General features: G+C 35.1%; 1 protein-coding gene across 8 annotated transcripts in view; it reads right to left on the bottom strand.

Annotated features, from left to right (window-relative positions):
- PCLO (piccolo presynaptic cytomatrix protein) overlaps positions 1 to 21,012 on the bottom strand; it is a 341,736-nt gene that overhangs the window by 39,332 nt on the left and 281,392 nt on the right. For all 8 annotated transcript variants that reach the window (XM_050324929.1, XM_050324931.1, XM_050324927.1 and 5 more), the window contains 2 exons: positions 13,500 to 13,641; positions 10,120 to 10,187 (listed from right to left, as the gene is read on the bottom strand). In XM_050324929.1, the coding sequence (XP_050180886.1) occupies positions 10,120 to 10,187; positions 13,500 to 13,641 (210 nt within the window). The remainder of the gene's footprint in view (positions 1 to 10,119; positions 10,188 to 13,499; positions 13,642 to 21,012) is intronic.

Here is a 21,012-nt window from a genome sequence, read left to right as displayed (position 1 = left end):
TTGACTTTAAAACAGATCTATTTTACTTACTTTTTCTTTTCCTTGGAGTATGCCCACAATTCCAGGTCCTAATCAGACTGCTAAATGGAAGAGATCACTTGAAGTATCCGGGAAACTGACATTTAAAAACCCTACTTGGTACCTCCCAGTTTCATTTTCATCACAGAGAGGAAATCATTTAGGATTTAGCAATTCACCCTCTATCATAATAATGTGTCAACCTGACTTTTACTGATTCTAAATGAACATTGATCATGAAAAGTGACTCTATTTCAAGGTGGTTATAAATTACTCACTAGGTGAAGCAGCCCTTCTTCAGACTTACACCAGACAAGGCTCAGGTTCAGTTAATCACACATTCCAGCATCTTCACCTTCACTCCACTTTTGGTGGGGGGATCCCTCTGTTTGTTTTCCAGTGTTGATGGTCTTCATTATTAACTGCTATTTATACTAAATGTGCCAGTTAGTATTCAATCAGACTTCCTTCATAACCACATCTTTTTAAAAGGCATAGATTACATAAGTCTACCAAAACTCTTTCTTTTCTTCCCTAGAAGTGAAATCACGTGGCTTTGTCAGATTTTTGATGGAATTACCAGCATGCCAATTCCCAGCCCAAAAATGCTGAGCCAATTACATCTCCAAGAAGTCACCAGACAAAACCTCCTGAAAGTTCCAAGCAGCTTTATGTTAGTGGAAATTCATTCAAGAGTAAGGCCAATAAAAATTATTAAGAATATTAGGCAAACAAATTATCTTTCCAGGTGGTTATTGAAGTATCATTTCAATATTTTGGTTTCAAGATGAAACACATGTGATTTTCAGCTTTTTCCTTGTTTTGTTTGTCTTAGTATTTTTTGATTTTCAAGAGATCCCATGGGAAACGTGGAATTTTTTAAAATGGAAGCTTAAAAAATTCAATTTTTTTTTTTAGAATTCTCTTGACACATAATTTTAGGGCTAATAGCCTTTCAATCACACTCATACAAAAGTGGCAGAAGCTGTTGGCCAGCCACTAGTTAATCACAGTCAATGTCCCTGGATTATTTACTTCTCTTTTGATGACACTTTATAGTGACAATTCAGGAACAGGCTCATTTGTAACAATGTAAATCAATGTTGTTTGTGACGTGGATACAAGAACACAGAATATTAGCTTGTCCTTTTTCCCTCGATGTTTCTGTCTCTGGCTGCAGTCTTTATTCTTATTTAACTTCTTTCTGCTTCTTTTTAGGAAAAGCATCTGGATTATACTGGCAAATACCTCAGGAAGGCAGAACTAATTGCTCCAACTATTACTGGAGAGCCAGGTGGGAAATGAGAGTGTGAGGCCAATCAGGGATAGATAAAAAATACTTCTCAAAGTTTAGAGAGTAAGCTGATAATACTTAGGTTTGTAATGCTGCTGTTGTTTATCTTGACTTACTTCTTTAAAGTGTGGTATTTAGGCATTAGTAGTAAGGCTATCCCTAGCTTAAGGGAGCACGTATAAAATATAGACAGTTTTCTAAAAAACAACAGAGAGGATAAGGACTACTGACAGTGCATAGGCCTGATTCATTGCTTAAGGATCCCTTATGACAGGAAATATATCTGTTCAAATCTTAAAATTGAAATTTCCATTCCTTAAAATAACGGAGGTACAGGATAGGGGCACCAACAGTCTAGCTGCAGATGCTTTAAGTACTTATTTTTTACTCCCTTACGTCCTTTTTTTCCTTCGGTATTGTAGAAGCTGCTCATGTGAGAAATTACCTTTGCTGGTATTTTCTGCTTTAAATTTTGGTGGCATTGATTAAACTTGTGCTGTCAAGGGTAGTAGATGGCAGACCCTTGGTAGAAGGTAATAGCAGAACACAAGGTTGTGATTTCATATTAAAGACAGTTTAAACAATGTCAGGTTGAATTGTAGCCTTTTTATTTATAGGGATAGTAGAGAGGTTTGGCAAATATTCTGATTCTTTCAATTGGACTTCTTCCTGGGAAAGGATCACATTTTATTCAGTAATATTCTATTTCACAAACTGACCTCTTCTATATGTAAATCAGAATGTCAACAAGACTATAAAAGTAAATATTGCAACCACTAAAAATGTTTTTTAAAAAAGAGATTACCAGATTTATATTGCTCTTTAGGAAAGATACTGAGAGTGTGCAGGAATTTCTTTTGCTATGTACTATGAGACATGAACTCAAAACCAAAAAATGCAATTCAATCACTGTTCAAGTTGGTGTTGGTAACATTTCAGATTGGATTACTCTTTAAATCCATGGATCAATATCCATTACAGTCAAATCAACAGTCTCATACTTGGTCAGTTCAAGATTCTATTGGCTCAAGAAAAATACTTGAAAGTCCAGACTTTTTTCCAAGTTCTCTTACAATTTAGTATATGTTAGGATTAAATGTGCAAGACTCCTGAGTTATTTGAGTTATTGCCAAGAGAGCAAACAGCAAAGGGAGTATTTGACCTTTGTGCAAGAAATTAATAGATGGTGCTCCTTGTGTTTTTGAGATACCAGTCTGAAAATGCCTTGGAAAGAATTCGATCAAGCCCTGTTGCAGAAACACAGAACTATGCTAAAATTCCCCAAGAGTGAAAGTGACTGGTTCTGACCTGGTAATTTATTGGTGATCTATATGCTGTTAGTCGTATCATTATGAGTCAGGAATTATAGGAATTTTCAGTTCAATTTAACTAAATTTAAGAAAAATAAATACATTCTAGTGGATGATTTGTAGATAAATTGGAGGCTACTCTTGCTAGTAACCTTAAGCATGTGGATTCACAATTCCTTTGTCTATTCAGTCAATTCTGGACATAAACAGAGAAATGAGCAGTTGTACGATATGTAATGATACTTGCAATTTCCCTTCAAAATAGCAGTTCTCAGACTCTTGCTACCCAATACTATACATGTGACATCCTGACTGTTTCAGGAATTGAATCTGAATCCAAATGTAAGAAACTGAAAAGAAAGTGGAATTTTTGTGGCACAGAGCTACTGACTATTTGTTCAAGACAAAACACTGGGTGAAGTGAGTGAAATGTGGATGCCTGAAGCTCCTAATCAAAGGTACAGAAGAAACCACTGCTGAAGGAGAAAAATATTTCTACTTCTATAACTGTAAAACACCTTTACCTGAATGGGCAACTGTTCCCAGAACACCACTCACACAGCACAGGCATATTTGCAGTTTGTGTGTTGAACCCTTCAATAATCATTGTCAACTCTTTCATATCACAGAGTCATAGAATGGTTTGGGTTTCAAGGGGTCTTTAAAGATCATCTAGTTCCAACCCCACCCTATGGTCAGGGCTGGAACACTTCCATGGACAGGGCACCCACTACTTTTCTGGGAAACATGTTCCAGTGCCTCACCACCCTTGTTAACAAACATTTCTTTCTTACAGCCAATTTAAATCTAATATTTTTCAGTTTAAAAGCAGTGTCCCTTTTCCTGTGACTACAGGCCTCAGTAAACAGGTTTTGCCTCTTTTATAAGCCCTCTTTATATAATGGAAGGCCACAACAAGGTGTCCCCAGAGTCTCCTCTTCCCCAGGCTGAACAACCCCAGGTCTCTCAGCCTGTCTCCATAGGAGAAGTGTTCTATCCCTCTGATCATTTTTGTGCCCCTCCTCTGGACCCAGTCTAACAGGTGCATGTTTTCCTTGTACTGAGGACCCCTGAGCTGGAAGCAACACTCCAGGTAGGGTCTCACAAGAACAGAGCAGAGAGGCAGAATGACCCCCCCTTGACTTCCTGGCCATGCTTCTTGTGATGGAGCTCAGGATATGCTCAGCTTTCTGGGCTGCAAACACACATCACTGCCTCATGTCTAATTTCCTATCCATCTAAGTTCTTCTCTGCAAAGATGTTCTCAGTTAATTCACCACCCATCTTTCAGTATTGCTAACAAATACAAGCTCTGTCTAAACTACCTCCCACTCTATTCACTTTGCAGGTTGTGTTTTATTCTACTATTGAGCCTTCTGGAAGAAGGAATATACCAAAATTTTTCTGATTATTAACCAAAAAAACCAACAAAGGCAGTTGGCTTAATTGTTAGCAGAGAATTTCCTTCATACCAAAGGAAGTTAGGGGTACATTTACAATACCTATATTATTTAAAATCATCATATAATCCATGAGAAGATTTAGATATCATCAGGGACAAATTATAGTACATAAAACTAGGTGCTGATACACTTCGTAACATTGGCCTAAAGGGGTGGTATATTACTCCCCACTAGAAGTGAGCATGTAATCCTAAAATGCCATACTTCCAGACTCCAGAGAAACACCAGAAACCATTTGCTGCCTGTAACAGGCTGATATCAGGATTATCACTTATGTTTGTCTATTTTACAGCAAGGATGACTTTTGTTCTGTATCCAAGGGCAGCTGAGCTGATAGAGAACCTCCAAGATGGAGATCCTCCAGCATGACCCTCTTGGGACTTCTGGGAATTTCATTAATTTTGGCATCAAAACACCAGAAAATCTACTACATTCCATAAATTAACATAAATCCCTCCTGTCTAAGTCCAGAACATCCATCTTAGAGTCTCTTTATCACTTTTTAATTTATTTATTTTCTTTCATAAATTATACTACTTCTCCACTAAATATCACAGAACTCAGTCTAAACATTTAAAACAAGTGACTGGCTGTTTTATAGTACAGTTTCCCTTATGCATCTTTGTGGGAGAAAGTGTCTATAAATTTAATGCTCACTTCATTTCTAATTGCTTTTTATGTTTAAAACCAGTTTAAGTGAAAAAGGCTTGTGAGGGAAAACCAGCTAAATATGTCTTTCTGATATTCGTGTTAGATGGCCTAAAATGAAGTTATGTTTCAAAGAAGTTACGTCTGATAGATGCAAGGATATAAATTAGGTTTGATTATGACAGAAAGGACGTCTCAGATAATTCTGAAGTTACATAAATTTAATATATAACCTAATCTATGTCCTACATTTCTCCCAGTTTCAGCATTTTCACCATGGCTTGTGCAAGGTCAATAAAATTCACCTGAATATTAATAAACAAAATAATTTAATTCTAATACAAGAAAAGTTTCTCATCTGCAGTAAACACCCTCTTTTCAGTCTGGACAGCTCAGACATCAAAGTACAGATTTGTACATAGGCAAAAGCATTTGCAAATCTCAGTAACTCTATCATGATTAGCCATTAATAATTTCCTTCATCTGTCTTTTTTCTCCTCCTATAATTTTCTGACTGAAGATCCAAAATTAGGAAATTTTTTGCTGAGCACCCTCATAAGGACTAATATTATACTTCTGATATTTCAACCTTTGATGTTAAAAGAAATCAACATGCTAATTTTTTAAGAAGCGGAGATGCAGCAAGTTGGTTTAGGGAACATCTCAAGCCCTTAGTCTGTTCTCAGTCATACCACAGCAAGTCCTGTGGTTTAAACAGTGTTACTCTAGCCTAGCTAAAGAACAACTAAAAGGAGTTTTTTTCTGAGTTTTAATTACTTTGAAGAATGTGGGGATACTTAATTGTGCTTGTGCTGTCAGTTTGTTTCATGCCTTATTTTACTTAAGAGAGGAAATCCACGTATCACTCCTCGGTACTCCTCTTCAAGAGAAAGTGTGATACAGCTTGCATGGCAATTTGTTCCAGGGTCTATTCTGTATAGACATGATGGATGAAAATTTCATCAGGACTATTAAGAAAGCTATGAAGGAAAACTTAGAAGTCAAATGATTGCCAGTCACTTACAGAGGTCATGCATCTTTCCTCCAAAACATTATTAGAATGATTTCCTAGCATGTTTTAAGGTTTGCATGGTATTTCAACTATTTTTCTCACAAATAAAGATTAGACTGCATTAATTACTGAAATACAGAGATAAGTGATAATACTGTTAAAACTGAATTTCTTAGTTTGTAATCCAGGATGATGAACCACAAAGCTCAAAAATTAAGAAAAAAAAGGGTGTTTTTTAGTTTAGACTACTAGAAATAGATACCATAAAAATCACAGTACTGTAAAATTTGCCTGTTGAAGCATGAACACAGAGCATGTTTGAAGTTTTGTGTTTTTTTGTTATTGTTGTGGTGGATTTTTTTTTTTGTTTTGTTTTTGTTTTTGTTGTTGTTGTTTCTTTTCTTTAATCTATAACTTAGACAAATACATAGCATGCATAAAAAGGAAAAATCCTGAAAGAGTTCACTAAAGATTATACTTAACAGGTGCATATTATGAACGTTTCATCTTGTAGAAATTCAGTAAGTGTGTGTGCATCTTTCTTTAGATTTTTACTATGTAAAAAATGTTTACTATGTAAAAATCTATTCCTTCTGTTTGCCTGTGGAAATACATCTACTGAGGCTTAACTGGACCATTTTGAAATTTTCTGTTCAGGTTCAGTCATCTGTAGAGGGAGAGAGTTTCTTACTTACAGAACTTTGCTTTATCACACTCAAAGGGTGTTGCTCAAAGGACCACTGGAAAGGTCAGAAAGTGAACCTCTGAGACATGGCAGAACTCTGCAGAGAAGTTTTTTGATATTCAGCACATGGACTGGACGGCATTAAAAAAAAAAAAAGGTAAAAACCTCCCACTCTCTTGGAAGATGTGAGTGGGCAACCACTCTGTTCTTATATAAAGATTACAATTGTCTGACTGAAGAAATGAGGCCAAGCACAGAGGATGACAAAAGAACTGTGAGTACTCATTCACTCAAAAAAACCCCCTGAAATACTCCTAGAAGAGTCTTTTCTTGAGGTGAACCTCAATGCTAATCATTCTAGAGGAACAATATTTTGCATGCATATAGAATCTTCAAAAGTAGAAGATCCAAAATGTCAATTACAATGCTATTCACATATATATCTCTCTTCTACTACAAATAATGGCACTGTGGGATTACCTAGCAAGTTCACAATTTTGAAATATAAAAAAATCATTTTCCCCATTTTTTTTTGGTTATATAAATAGTTTATAGGTGGAAAATACCATCTGGGATCTATTGGCTTAGGAATATCATGAGGCAGATAGACCAAACATGATCTACAACTGAATCAAGATATTAATCATGTGCTTTTAATTGTTGGTTTCAATCCTTACATGGATGCAATTGGGGTTTTTGTCTGTAACGTCTGTAATACTCCATAGCATGTCATAAGAAATCTTTAAACAAAGTATATTGCACTTTCTGAAACAAATACAGAAATTGGCTTGCATAACTCAATGAAGATCACAATACATATAATAAGATTAACTGAAGCTTAAGAAGATCAAGTATTTCATCTGCTCAGAGCAGAATGCCCAGAGTAAGACAGCATGCAACAATGCATATCATAAAAATAACTATTACAGTGTCCAAGAACAAAACTCTGAATAATTTTTATATTTTTAAGTAGTACAAAAATACAGAATATAACAAGATGATATGTCAGAGAAACAAAGATTATCATATCAATACTCACAGTTGTTTATATTGACTATTTGGTTGTGTAAATAGTGTGTAAATAGTACTGTTTTCCAATATTTACTTGTAACTATACTAATACATCTTAATAGCACAAAAACTACTCCAACAAAACATTAACACATTTTTCAAGTAGGCAAACAATTACAAAAGGAGCACACTTTTCCCTGGTGATTCCACTTATGTACATGCCTAAATTTTGGTGTCATACGCAGTGAGATGAACCCAAGCCCTGTTGCTACAGTTTTGATTCAGCTGCCTAGAAACCAGTTCTCATTGCCATTTGAGGGTCCTACCTTGCTTTCCTCCAGCTGCTGGTCCTAAAAATCCTGTAAGTCCCCTGACATATTTGTCAGGCCTGTGTGAATGACTTGGATGACTAAAACATTTAAAGTAGCAGCAGATTCGCATGTTCAAGCAAATAACTTTATTCTGCCCCATTTTAAAGACACTAATCCATAGGCTACTTTTTACAGAAGATATGCACTAAGAGTATTCGAAAATGTTAAAAAAATAGTACCACTTTTAAAAGTTTTAAAATATAACACTAAATCATTATTTGCAAATGAGAATACAAATGTCGGCTCTGGGAGCTCGCTACAAATTAATGAAAAATGGGGATGAACATTTGTTTCCAATTAATTGCAGAGCTCCTCTGGTCCATAACACAGATAACTGAACTACAGAAAAGCTTTAATTTGATCTCTAAGATTTTTCATCCATCCCTGAAAAGAATACCACAATTTTGCAATACTGAAGTAATACTCAGTTAATCTTGAGTTCCTCTAAATCCTGAACAGCTTCCCCACAAGCTAATTATGTTTACATGCTGAAACTGAAATGCTCTTGAATTGTTTTCCAGCTTTTAGTTTAATTTATCCTTTGAGATTGATCTCTCCTATCTTAGTCAACTAGAAATCAGACACCAAAAACCAGGCTGGCTGTACCAGCTTCCCTCAATGGCGAGAAACAGCACTTAGTAAGAACTACTCATTTTATCATGCTTGGAGTTGTAATGCTTAGAGTTCTCAAGGTAGGAGAGGTGGATTGCATCATAAGTGAAAATTAGGGAATTACAGCTCTTGAGTTATTTGCAGATTTTGAAGAGAAGCAGAAACACAACTGTGACTGGAAAAGTAATTTTAGTGACCAAATGCTATACATACATCTTTCAGAATGTTTATAAATGTGGGGGTTGTTTTTGTTTGTTTGCTTGTTTGATTTGGGATTTATTTAATAATGGAAATAAGAAATAAAAATATTTTATAGGCTCTTAAATTTAGATACAAGACCTTACCAAAGGCATAACTTATGATAAACAAAAAGATGAAAAGGTATTTTTTATGGTTATCATTCAGTATAAAATTTACCACGACAGTAAAGAGTAAAAATGGAAAATTTCTGATTTCCCCTTTTCACTTCACCATTTCTCTCTTTAAAAATAGATTGTTTTTCAAATACTTAAAAATACTATTGAGAAATTGAAGTTTGAGAAGTAGATTAATTTGGATTTTTGTATGATGAGTATTATGAATGGAAACATTTAGTAGAATGCATGTACACAGTTGAGAATTCTTGCTTTGGAAAAGACAGTTTTACAGTTCTACCTTCAAATACTAATTTGATTTCTTCAACTCTGTGTAACATTAGACAGCTTTTACATCAAATATAGCAACAGCAATTATTTCCCCATGTAGACTGTAGAAACCTGAAAAATTTGATTTTTTTAATGACTGAACTTAAGATCAATTTACCACTTGTATGTATGAATTTCAGTGTATTAATTAATATCTCAAAGATGCATTGAAATGCATCTAAAAGTCTTAACAATAAAATGAAGGACACGACAATTAAATTTTATATTTGAGGTCAACAGAAATATACACTTGAAAAAATATACCTTATATAAAAAGGTAAATGGAATTTTCCTAACAAGTCCTTCAGAAAAAAACACTGTTAATTTTCATGTGGTTGTCCATTATTACACATGAAAGATATAATCACATTGCTCATGAAGCTTTGAAAGTCATTCTGTCAGGCTCTTTCCAGCTCCAGTATTACAGTCTCCTTCTTTGTCAGCGCCACTTTCATACCAAACAAAATCACTCAGGATTTCACAGTCCAATAAGGGTTTCATTATAATGCATCTGCATTAAGTGCAGGAGCCAAGCCTGATGTTCAGCTAATATTTTTATTTAAACTTAATGTTTTACGTAAACACTAATAATAATAATAATAATAATAGCTTTATTAAGTAAACATTCTGAAATGTTATAAAAATAAAGTCTGACAGCCATTGGGTATCTTCTTTGAATTCAATGAGCATTGAGTCAGCTCCATACTCTGTATTTTTTATTCGAACACCATGAAAAGCAATGGATGTCAAAAGACAGACATTCTTTATTGTAATCTAACTACTTAAAATTACTTAAAAAAAACAGTTAAGACACTGCTCCCATTTAAACTGAAGACTCATTACATTGGTGCTATGTGTAAAGAGTCCTTAGCGTAAATGAAGGTTAGGATCTTAATCCACAATGCAAAGAGAGCACAGACTACTTTTTCATAGCATAACAAGTAAAAGACAAAGACATATCAGTTCTACAAATACGGGATACCACTGTAGTGCTGTTTGTATTTCTTTTTACCTTCTGAGTCGGCTAATCCTACTCCCGACTGCTTTACTGGTTCTTGTCCGTTCTGGCTCATCTTCCCTCTGTTAAAAGATATGGTGGTTGTTGTCAATAAGAACATAAATGGATGAGAGCTAAGAAATTGATACACCCAAGCCAATGAGACTTGGTTCTTTACAAAAAGATGAACATCACAGGTATTTCTAAAAAAAAAAAAAAAAAATCTGTATATATACACATATATATAGTTTTGAGAAAATAAAGTGGTAGGTTTTTTTGTTGTTGCTATTTGGATACGTCACTTAAGAATATTATTTTGTTTCTCTTTGCAAGGCAACTCCAACACCATTACTTTAAAGGTAAGGCATACTTGTGGTCATTGTCTTCTTTTAATAATTGTTTTAATTTACAGTTCAGATTTAGCATAAGAAAGAATTCTGTTCTGAAGACTTATATTAATCTTAAAGTGAATGGAACAAATCATGCTCTGGAGATCCCTATTTTCCTGCACTGTATGTAGAAAGAACCTGCATTACAGTCTTGATGTCTATTTTTAGGCAATGAAAGTTAGGCAAAATATAAGTTATCTCAATATACTTGTTGCAAGCTCTAAGGCATGATTACAATCACACTCAAAGATGCCTGCTACTATCAAAAATTTGTGCTTCTAGTTTCCTTTCTCCCTTAAGACTCTGAAATGCTGTGATAGAGAATATAAGGCATTATCTTTAGATGGATGTGATTCCTTTGGGGTTAAAGGGTCAGCACTGGTCTTTGCTACAAATGAGCCAGCTTTATGTCTCAGCAACAGAAGCCGTCCAAACTCACAGTGAACTAAAAATTAGTATAAAATCAAATTTTTTAAAAGTTATTTTTTATTCAATTTTAACTGAAAGATATTATTTTCTTTTTCTGCAGCTCATGCTTCATAAATCACATCATAGATATGATACAAGAGTTACTTGTCCCAAGGGTTATATTTCTTATACATTATACATTTTTACTTTTGTATTCAAAATCAATATAATTTTACAGACATTGTGCTGTTATAAAGGGGTTACACAACACAAAGTCACAGAGAATCTGGTGTTTATCAGAGACGATAACGTGTAACTTCCAGGAATATTACAAATGGATAATAAGAGTATATAAAAAAATTCCAAAGTAGAAAGACTTTACAAGATATATTCCACTCAGTGTAACTGTATATAATAATTAATTTCCCTTGATAGTTATAGCTACTTAATATTGGCAAGTATTCTAATTAGTCACCTCATCAAACAATTCCCATGGTGTCACTATTTAATTATATTATTTTGCTTCAAGACTAATTGTTCCTCTAGTTAAAGGTATCTGGACTAAAGTAAAGAGTTTAAAACTCAGCATATCCAACATGTTTTCTATTGATAAATCAAAAACTTAGTCTAAGCAGGAAGACAATAACCAAAGAGGTATTTAAATGCCAAGATACTTAAAAGTATTTAGCCTGCTCAACACTTCACATCCAAACTGTGAGATGTCTTCTTGTGGATATGCTGAATTAGTGTACAATGTCAGAGTCCCTGAAGTCATTATCAAGCCAGTGTGAATGCAAATGTTAGCTAGAATATCAATCATACATATATGCAGATAAATAAGAATTTTTATACAGAATTCAAAATAGAAACAGTTATCTGGACTAAACATTCTTTCCAGGAATGATCTGATGGTAAACAGTAATTTTGTTATTCATTTTCATTACATTGCTGTAAAGCCCTGGAGACTAACATGAAAAAGAAAGCATGTCTTGTCCATATAAATTTCCTGCATAACTGTTAAAGTCTCTGTCCAATATCAGTAAAAAAAATAATTTACTTTACAATGTCATAATAAAGAAAAAAATAGTCTAGCCTTAATAGAAAGTAAGAGGTCTGGATATATTTCATTTAATTAAGTGTAATTCATGAGAACAAATTGCTATTAGAGAAATGCTGAAGCTGTGGAGACTTATTCCTGTTTTTCAATAGAATTGGGGCTGATTTCAGGTTTAACAGACCAGTGAATCTGTCAGCCAAGTACCAAGTAACTGTAGGTACTCTCACATTGTTAAGCAATACACAGTAAATGATACTATTTGGACTCAAACTTAGCATATGTGAACTGAAAATTTCTGTTGAGAGCTCCACCTTGTGTTTTTGTGAACAAAGATTTTATTAATCTTTGCTTTTCTCACTAGGAATGAGGGCACAATGTTTTCCTTTTGTTGCCAAAGTTGATTAAAATAATCTTTTTTTGCCGCTGGGAAGTACAACTCTTTTTAACCTAGAAGAACGTGAGGGAAAAATTCAAAGAAGATCAAAAACCTGGCACCCTGGAACCTGAGCTCATATCATCTCCTTAAATTCTGAAGATGAGATTGAAATATTAGATTTATCTCTATTTTTCCTTTATCTACTAACAAGCTGTAGACAAATACTATTGGGCTTTAGTTTAGAAAATGACTAATTCTCAGAAATATCACCATTCTGGAGAAGGATTTTTACTTCATTCAAGTTTTCTAGGAACTCTCTATCTTTGGTGACTAATAGTTCCGGACGACAAGGGAAATGCAAAAAACTTATGCTCCAGAGAAAAACATTGAACAACTATTGCAGACAGTGAGTGAGCAATGACCACCAACTAACACTTTGAGAACAGGAAATCTATAAACTTTTTCAGGCCAGAATTAATAAGTTTATCAGGAAAAGTTACTTTGTCTTATAAAGGAATATAAATGAAATTGCTAAATGAAGGTGCATGCTGACAGAGCTGAGGGGAAAAAATCCAGGCAAAACTTTTCTCTGTGGAGTACTTAACTGGGTAAAATATTTTGAAAATTAAATCATTTTATAGGATCATTACACTTGATCATTACAGCTTGATAATTCCTACAGGGACTCTGTACCAAAAAAGATTTTTTCCAACCAAGAACTGAAAATTCTACTCAAACTCCTAAAAACTTGGGAGGAGTAGGGTTATATCCACAATATGAGTTCCACTTGCATCAGTAACAGTTCCCTACAGGAGGAAAATCTGAAAACTTAAACTAAGCATTCTCAGGCCTAGAAAAGTTGTATTACTAAAACATAAGCCAAAGCCAACACTACACACTTTCATCAAAGGCTTAGACTAACACCTCTCCTGTGTGACAGGAGAAAAAATTCATGAGGTTGAGGCAGAGTTTTGGTTGGTTATTAACAACTCAGTGCTCAACAAAGCAGAATAAAACTATGTACTCAGAGGAATTCTCCCCAGTTAGCTGCCATTCTACTGCATCACTCAAGTCTGCAGAGGAAACTATGCAGGAAGATGACTGGTAAGTGAAAGTGCTATAAATTGTGCATGGAGGATAAAATATATTAAAGGAAAAGCCTTACATTCTCGGGATGGGAAATAGGTTATTCTCTCCCGTGGCACTGCTGCTGCCTTCACTATCCATGCTGTATCCACTGCCAAAACTACTGGCTGATGAGCCAGTGGAGACAGAACTTTCTGCAGGTCGGTGATTAGTAGACCTTGCTGTACAGGGTAGGAACAGTGGGTTACTAAAAGACTTGTAAGACACCAGTACCACTGACAAAAAGAAAAAATGCAGTTTATCAAAATCACATGCTGCAAACACTTTCGCTTTCATATTTTACATTCAAGTATTGCTTTATCATCTTTTGCAAATGTTTATTTCCACATAGAATATGGTATTCTAAACCCATTAGTATATCACCGTATTTTTTCTCCAGTCATGTTAATTGTTCAAATCAACAGCCTGAAGGGAAAAAAGAAAGATAGGGATAGATTGATTAACACTGCTTTTCTGACTAAAGTTACAGAAAACCAGTTATTCATCTGAAATCTTTCTTATGATAATCTTGTAAAAATGAAAGTCCCAGTGGGCCTTCCTCACATTGCTCGTGAAATGTTTTTCGCATTTGGTGATTTTGAGAAAGAGAGGAGTCTGAAAGGATGTATAAGTACACAATCTATAGTCAAAGAGACTGTATGAAGGCCTCCACACCTCCATAGACATAACACAGCTCCTGCATTATATTTCTCAACTGCTCCTACCCATCTGGATCTCACTACATGCCTAGAATTTTAATGCACATATTTTGACAGGAGATGCCTTAATCTAATTTAAGACCATTTGGTGTTAGTATAGCATATGTTAGTTTTACTTCAGATTGCCTAATTTTGTATTTTGGATATTACTGCACCACATGAACAAATCTCCCAGTATTTGTCATTTAGCAAGTTGAGAAATATAAATGAAAAAGGACACAGTGACATTGCACAAAATAATTAATACAGGAACAATAGAGTAGCTATTCTCATACTGAATAACTCAATTTTCTGGGAATATTAATGCAGATTTTTTTATTTTTTTGTTAAATTTGTTCTAACACATCTATTATTGTAATGTTTCATCTATTTAAACTGACTGAGCATATATACTGAAGAGACAAAATATTTTTTTTGTAAAGTTTTTCTTCTATAAAGACTTAAGGAGATTTTATGTTATTTTGGTGAACTGTAAACTCTTATACAAGCACTTAAAAGAGATTCTTCTTTAAACAAGAAATTACTCAAATGTCTAACCTGAAATTTAATAAGAGCCAGAGCCCCAACAGTGTCTTGCTTCAAACTGGCAACCAATATTATTTATGCCTGACTGACCGACTTCACCTTTGGTGAAGACTTCTACATGCTGGCTGATCTGGGACTGAAGTGTAACTCCTCAAATGTAATATAAAAACAGATGAGTAATTGGCATTAGATGCAATGAATGAAACAATTCTTATCAATCCTTTGGCTAAACTTTGAGTCAAGACAGAACTTTTATTCTGTACAGTGATTCTTCACAGCTAAACCAACCTGCCAAGTAACTTTATCTTTTAAACTCTACTATTCTCCTTTGTTTCAGTGTTGCCTACAGCCACAAGAGGAATCTGTCTACATTGTTTTCAGATAAAATTATTCCTTAGATCTATTCCATGATTTTATACATCGATCATAGGCTGCCTTCTTGGATGTTAATACAAATTAATAAATTTTTAAATCACACTGTTATTAACAGATACTCCCGGTATCTCACATGGAGAGAAAGGCATCCATGTTTTTTCCAACAGAGACAGCCAGCTCAGTGTGCAGTGAATGCTCTATCACTTCCAGCTGGTGGTGCTGTGAGTGAATTTCCATGACATGGAAATGGTGACATGTCAGCAAACTGCCATTGGGAAAGGTTGGGCAAGAGCAACATTTCAGAGAAGAGAGGTCAACCCCTCCATTACAGGGCATTATTCATATATTCATAACATCAGTTCTCACAGCGTTTGTGTGACGTATATGACTCCAGATCTTTGCTGTTTGGGATTCTGAGGGTTTCTTTAAGTTCCTCTGTTTTGTTTCGCTTTGCTTTGGTGTGGGTTTTTCATTTGTTTGGGGGGGGGGTTGTGGGTTTTGTTTGGTTGTTGGTTTTGGGTGGTTGGGTTTTTTTGCCATGGCGTGACAAATGCCTCACAGGTGAGGACAACTGGGAGATCAACACATCTGCAAAACCCATGGAAGCCAAAACAGTATTGTGCCAGCACAAAAAAGCATCTTCATCCTTTCCTTAGGCATGAATTTGCACATATATCTCCATCAGAACATATGTGGTTTGAAATGATGTTCCATATCTCAGCTTATATTTTTATTGACTTTGCTGTAAAACTAGTGCCTGAAGTAATTTCTTGTATCTTTACTGGTGGATTTCTAAAACTAGCAAGAACCTGGAATTTAGTTCAAGCCAGAAAAGCTTGAATTAAGCCTTTATAAATGGTTTAGAAGTTTCCCTTCATCTATTTATAATCAAAACATAGCTGTTTCTCTTGAAACAGCTGTGTCTTGATGACACATTCAATATACGGTATTTTTAGTTTCTCTACTGTTTTCACTAATTCACATCATTTTCCATATTAATGTCTTTTTCCATAAAATCTCTTGATGAATAATGGATCCAAGTTTAGTTTCATGACTGGATTTTGAAATTTCTAAACTTTAATATTAATTCCCCCTCACCCCCGTCTGCTCTATGAAAGTAATGAACTACAGTACCAGTTTGTGACAAGACATGAAATCCACAAATAGACTTACAGCTGATTTCATGACAAATTGAGAATCTTGATACATAGAACTCTCCTAACTGGTGAGACACCCACATTTTCTATATGCCTGTATTTTTACAGATATGTCTAGACCTCTAAACTTCTCCTGGTTATACAGGAAACTTCAAAGTTCTGAAGATGTGGCAATGCCTGCTGTCAGGCAATATTTTGTCTCAGAATAGAATAACCATGGTTATATTTGTACTCTAAGCTGAAAGACAGAACTTGCTCCATGTTCGTATGTTCAAATGACTAGTCTGTACATTCACTTGCAGTCTTGCACTTTCTCTTTGAACACTGTCTTAGGAACTTTAACAAAAAACTCAGAGTTCACTGTGGTACTCATCTAATCTTCATAGTCTATGTAAGGTCTGTGAAGCCCTGAAAGTGTCAGAACAATTTCCACCTTGCTCAGTCAACTGGTTTCATATCCACATATAGACCAATAACTATTGCATTGTATTTAATTTCAATTTTATTTTTAATTACAAATTAGCGCAGATTAATTCTCAGTTACAGAGCTTCTGCTTAGAGCTGCCTGTGCTGGAAAATGCCTTAGCCCTCAAATTTTGACATCAAAGGTTGGGAAATGCTTTGGTCTGTCGGAGTTGAAGAGCTTCATATGGATTTACTCAGGTCCAAAGATCAGACATTCTCTTCTGGTATCACAGAGGGACCTGATGCTACAAGGTGTGGTCTTACTTTACTGAAATCTACAACGTTTATCTGAAAAGAAACTTGGGTGAAGGCAATTGTGATGGTTTGAATATCAAGTATTGACAGTATGGAAAAGCTAGGTTTCGTTGCTTCCTTTTCCTGTGGTTTTCAAATTTTCTCCTGAGACTTAGGAATAAAAAAATGACAAAAAAAAGCCAAGCAACTTTTAGAAACTCTTCAGAAGCTTAGAAAACTTTTTAAATAGTTCTCATGTGCAAGATCTTGCAACCAATTACATATGATGCTGAAATCTTTCCATTTTTAGAGACAAGTCTCTTCAGGCCTCAACAAATGGAAGAGACTAGGCTTAACTTCATTTGGCCTCTTTCTGGGAGAGAGAAAATATCCCTTCACACCCTCCAGCCCTTTCTCCATAAACTTTTTATGCAGTTTATCTGGTGCTTGGTACTTTTTAAGGAATGTAACCTCAATTATGTCTGGGCTGACCAGCCATTGAATTATGAAGAATAGAAATAGGAAATCAAAGTTTAAAACTTCAATATGAGCTGCTTCCTCTGAAATAGTGCACAGAATTTCCTATTATACAAAGCTATAGTTGTAGTTTGATTTCATTTTCATTTGCTAATCCTATTTTAGCTGGTAGTTCCCTTGATAAGATGCAATGTTCTCTACTTGGATTGGGTGTTGATGGCTACACATGTCATATTTAATAGCTACCAAAGTGGTTTTAAACCTTCCTCTGAGTGATACTGTTTTACTGCCTGTTGTACAGGCTCTGGCATGAGCAAAAGTATCAGTTCAACCATTCTAGTGAATAGTACATAAATGAATTGGAAGACTTCTCCACTGCTTAGAGCAATTATTTCAGATTCTAAGAAAGTGGATCATAATGTTATCCCTGGTGTAGGATCAGGGTTTCCCAAGAAAAAAGATAGTAGTTAGACAGATGCCTTTTGTATTCTGTATTGTTTGCAGGAAGAAGAAAAATAGACTTTTGCTTCAACAGAATGACACTTGACCATGTGTTCCCCTACACCTGCTTGGAAAAGAATTTCTGGTTCAAGAAAATGGAGGCTAGCACTGACCTTACCTTTTAGCTCCTTCATTTTATTTCTATTTTTTTAAATTATTGTTAGTAGTAGTATGATATTAGTTAAACACATCTATGGCAAAAATATGCTCTTGCTTATGCTTTGGCTTATGCACCTAGTTTAAAAAACAACTTTTATAACCAAGGAAAACATGTAAGTAATGACTTAGTATAAAGAAAATATCATATTAAAATCAATAAGAAAGAGAAGAATCAAAGACATATGATTTCACTTAATCTTTCAGAAAAGACTGTTTTTACAACAGAGAAGATGCTCTTTTAAAACCTAAGATAAGGAAGATAGATCATTCACACAGACCTATAGCCATGAACTGTCAAATCAGTCAGCAGCAAAATGAAAACAATCCAGTGTTGTCACCAGTCCAGCCATTATTCTACAGTGAGTGGACTTCTCTTTTTAAAGACTTAAATTTGAAAAAAGGGACTATACAATTCTGTAGCTCCTATGGAGAAAAGAACAGACTCAACCAGCACGTTCTCCTGGGGAATAAACTGTAGATGTTACCTCTTTTCTAATATCTGTCTGGAAACAGAATTACATTGTCATAAGAAATTGGGAAAGCAACTCTATTTGTGAACCAAACAGGAGGAGGGGAAAATGCCTTCAAGTATTCAGGATTAAGTTTTCAGAATTTGCCTCTAATTACTTGAAAAAAAATTGCTTGTTATAACTGGCAGTCTTGTGAGAAACTCTGGGTGACAAAGAAGTTTGATAGCACCATGCTGAGTCTTCTCAAAGACATGCAAGCCCCTGGGAGCAGGGGAAAACACCAGTCTGCTTTGGGTAATTTTCTGCTGACCAGCAGAGGGGGCATCTCATAGAACCTTGGCTACTTGTCTCTTTCAGTCACTTTGTGTTTCAAGTGCTCCAACCCCAAACTGCCCTGAATGCCAGTTAACCTGTTTTTTATGAAGGGTTTTCTAGCACTAAAAGCAGGGGTTCTCCAGATTGCTCTTTAAAGTTCTGTTGCTTGTTGCATCTGTTGTGAACTGGCAACAGAATGTGGATGCATAAACAACAAGTGATCGAACACATACACCTCAGGTCAGTTCAGATAGTTTCCTTTCCTAACACTCCCTCAGACTGAACAGGACTTTTAGCCATGGACTCATCAATTTCAGCCACATTTGTATATTAGACATGGCTTTAACCACACACTGAGCAGAGATATTTTGTGAAATTTCAACACAACCCTTTACAGAGAAATTTACCATTTGAGCTGAGTAGCAGAAGAACAGCACTCTTCTTAAACTGGGGTGAAGTAATTTCTTTACTCAGTAAAGCAATTCTGATGAAATAATTCTCCATGCACACTGTAAGGTTATTCTGCCGTTGAATAGACTTTTGAAATAATAGTTATAAAATGAAGAATCTGAGCAATTTTCTGAAATTACTCTTCCACCATTTTACGCTGACATGTAAACAGCAGGAATAGTCAAAGCAAAATGGGCCAGCTATTAGACTGAAACAAGGCTCAAAAGACAGCCTCAGATTATTGCTATCTGCAGAGAGTGGGGACAAACTGTTCTTGTTTTGACAATGATTCTTGGAAATGGGTTATTTGTAGCAATATGAAGATCTATTTAACTTTGAATTTAAGAGATTAGTGACACTAGTCATTAAACAGCTTTGGGCAGTAAATTATTTAAGTGTGAAGGAAATATCCTAAAATAATGTTGGAAATTAAAACATGGCATTGCCTATTAAATGTGTGCCAATGGATATAGATCAAAAAGGATCCCAAATAAGCAGGTATTTTAAACCACAGTAATATCCAAAAGATTTATAGAACCTAGGAATCAATTTCCTTTCACACCATTATTCCTAAAGCCAGTAAATAGAACTTAGTGATAAGGAAAATTCAGGTCAATTTTACTTTCTTGCAACTAAGTGTCTAGAAATTACACAGTGCTAGCTCAGACCTGTATCATGGGTTCTACAGTGCTAGCAACATATTGATGTATACATCACATCCCATTTCTGTGTACCTTTAACCTGTTATGCTGACACTTAAGTGAACTTTTGTCAAAGTTTTTGACCCAAGGCAGTTATGAGCAGGTGTGCTACCCTAGACCTAAAGAATTTTAAACCAGCCCTCTTTGAGATGTTTAAATTGATATGTTCAATTGGGTACAATTCTGAAAATGCTGATTCACAGTTTGGCTAACGTAGGTAGTTGATCTAACAGTATCAGCTCTGAGAGTAGATCTCCCCCTTATCAGTGAAACCACTTGACATACAGCTGTTTGGAAATAGTTTCCTCTCAGACATAACAGCAAAGCTTTTGTGTCATGATTGAAGATGTGCAATGTAAAAGATGAAATATTCTCTATGAGATGGTGTGGTGCTGTGCTCCTTCCTTTCTCCTCCTCCCATCCCCCATTCTCAGGGAGATAAATAAATATTACTGGATATATATGGGTTAGAAGAAGTTTTAAGAAAATGTGATTTTAAATTCACAGAGATTTGAGCTTCAAAAAATCTACCTATTATTGAAAAACAGACAGAAATTGCTGTAGGATTACTATGTTCCTATTACCTTAAATGGCAATTTATAACGTGTATGTTTGTATCTTTAACTGAAACACATGGCAATTTCTCTAGATCTTTAACATTTGCTACCTAATTCAGACCAAGAGTATAGCAGTGGTTTTCTATTGGCAGGTTGCTTGCTTGTTTGGTTGGGTTAAGGTGAGACAAATAAAGAAGGAGTGCATATGGCATCCATCACCATATGATATTCAAGCAACAGCATATTGACTTGTAGCTTCTCTTTCATGAGTGCCTGTTTGAAAGGATAGAAAAATGCGTAGGGCTACAATGATGTTCAGGCTTTGAATTCACTTACTGAGCTATTTACTATTTAAGTATTTATTTACTCTTTTCCAAAGATCCTAGGAAGTATTAAAATAAGTTTCTAGAAATTCTTTTCTTTGGTCATAAAATAATGTTGGTTTCGT

Source organism: Myiozetetes cayanensis, unplaced genomic scaffold (genome assembly GCF_022539395.1).
Source record: "Myiozetetes cayanensis isolate MyiCay16 unplaced genomic scaffold, myiCay2020 scf3, whole genome shotgun sequence".
Taxonomy (NCBI): Eukaryota; Metazoa; Chordata; class Aves; order Passeriformes; family Tyrannidae; genus Myiozetetes; species Myiozetetes cayanensis.
Note: the sequence above shows the minus strand (reverse complement) of the source record. Positions and strands in the feature narration are given on the sequence as shown.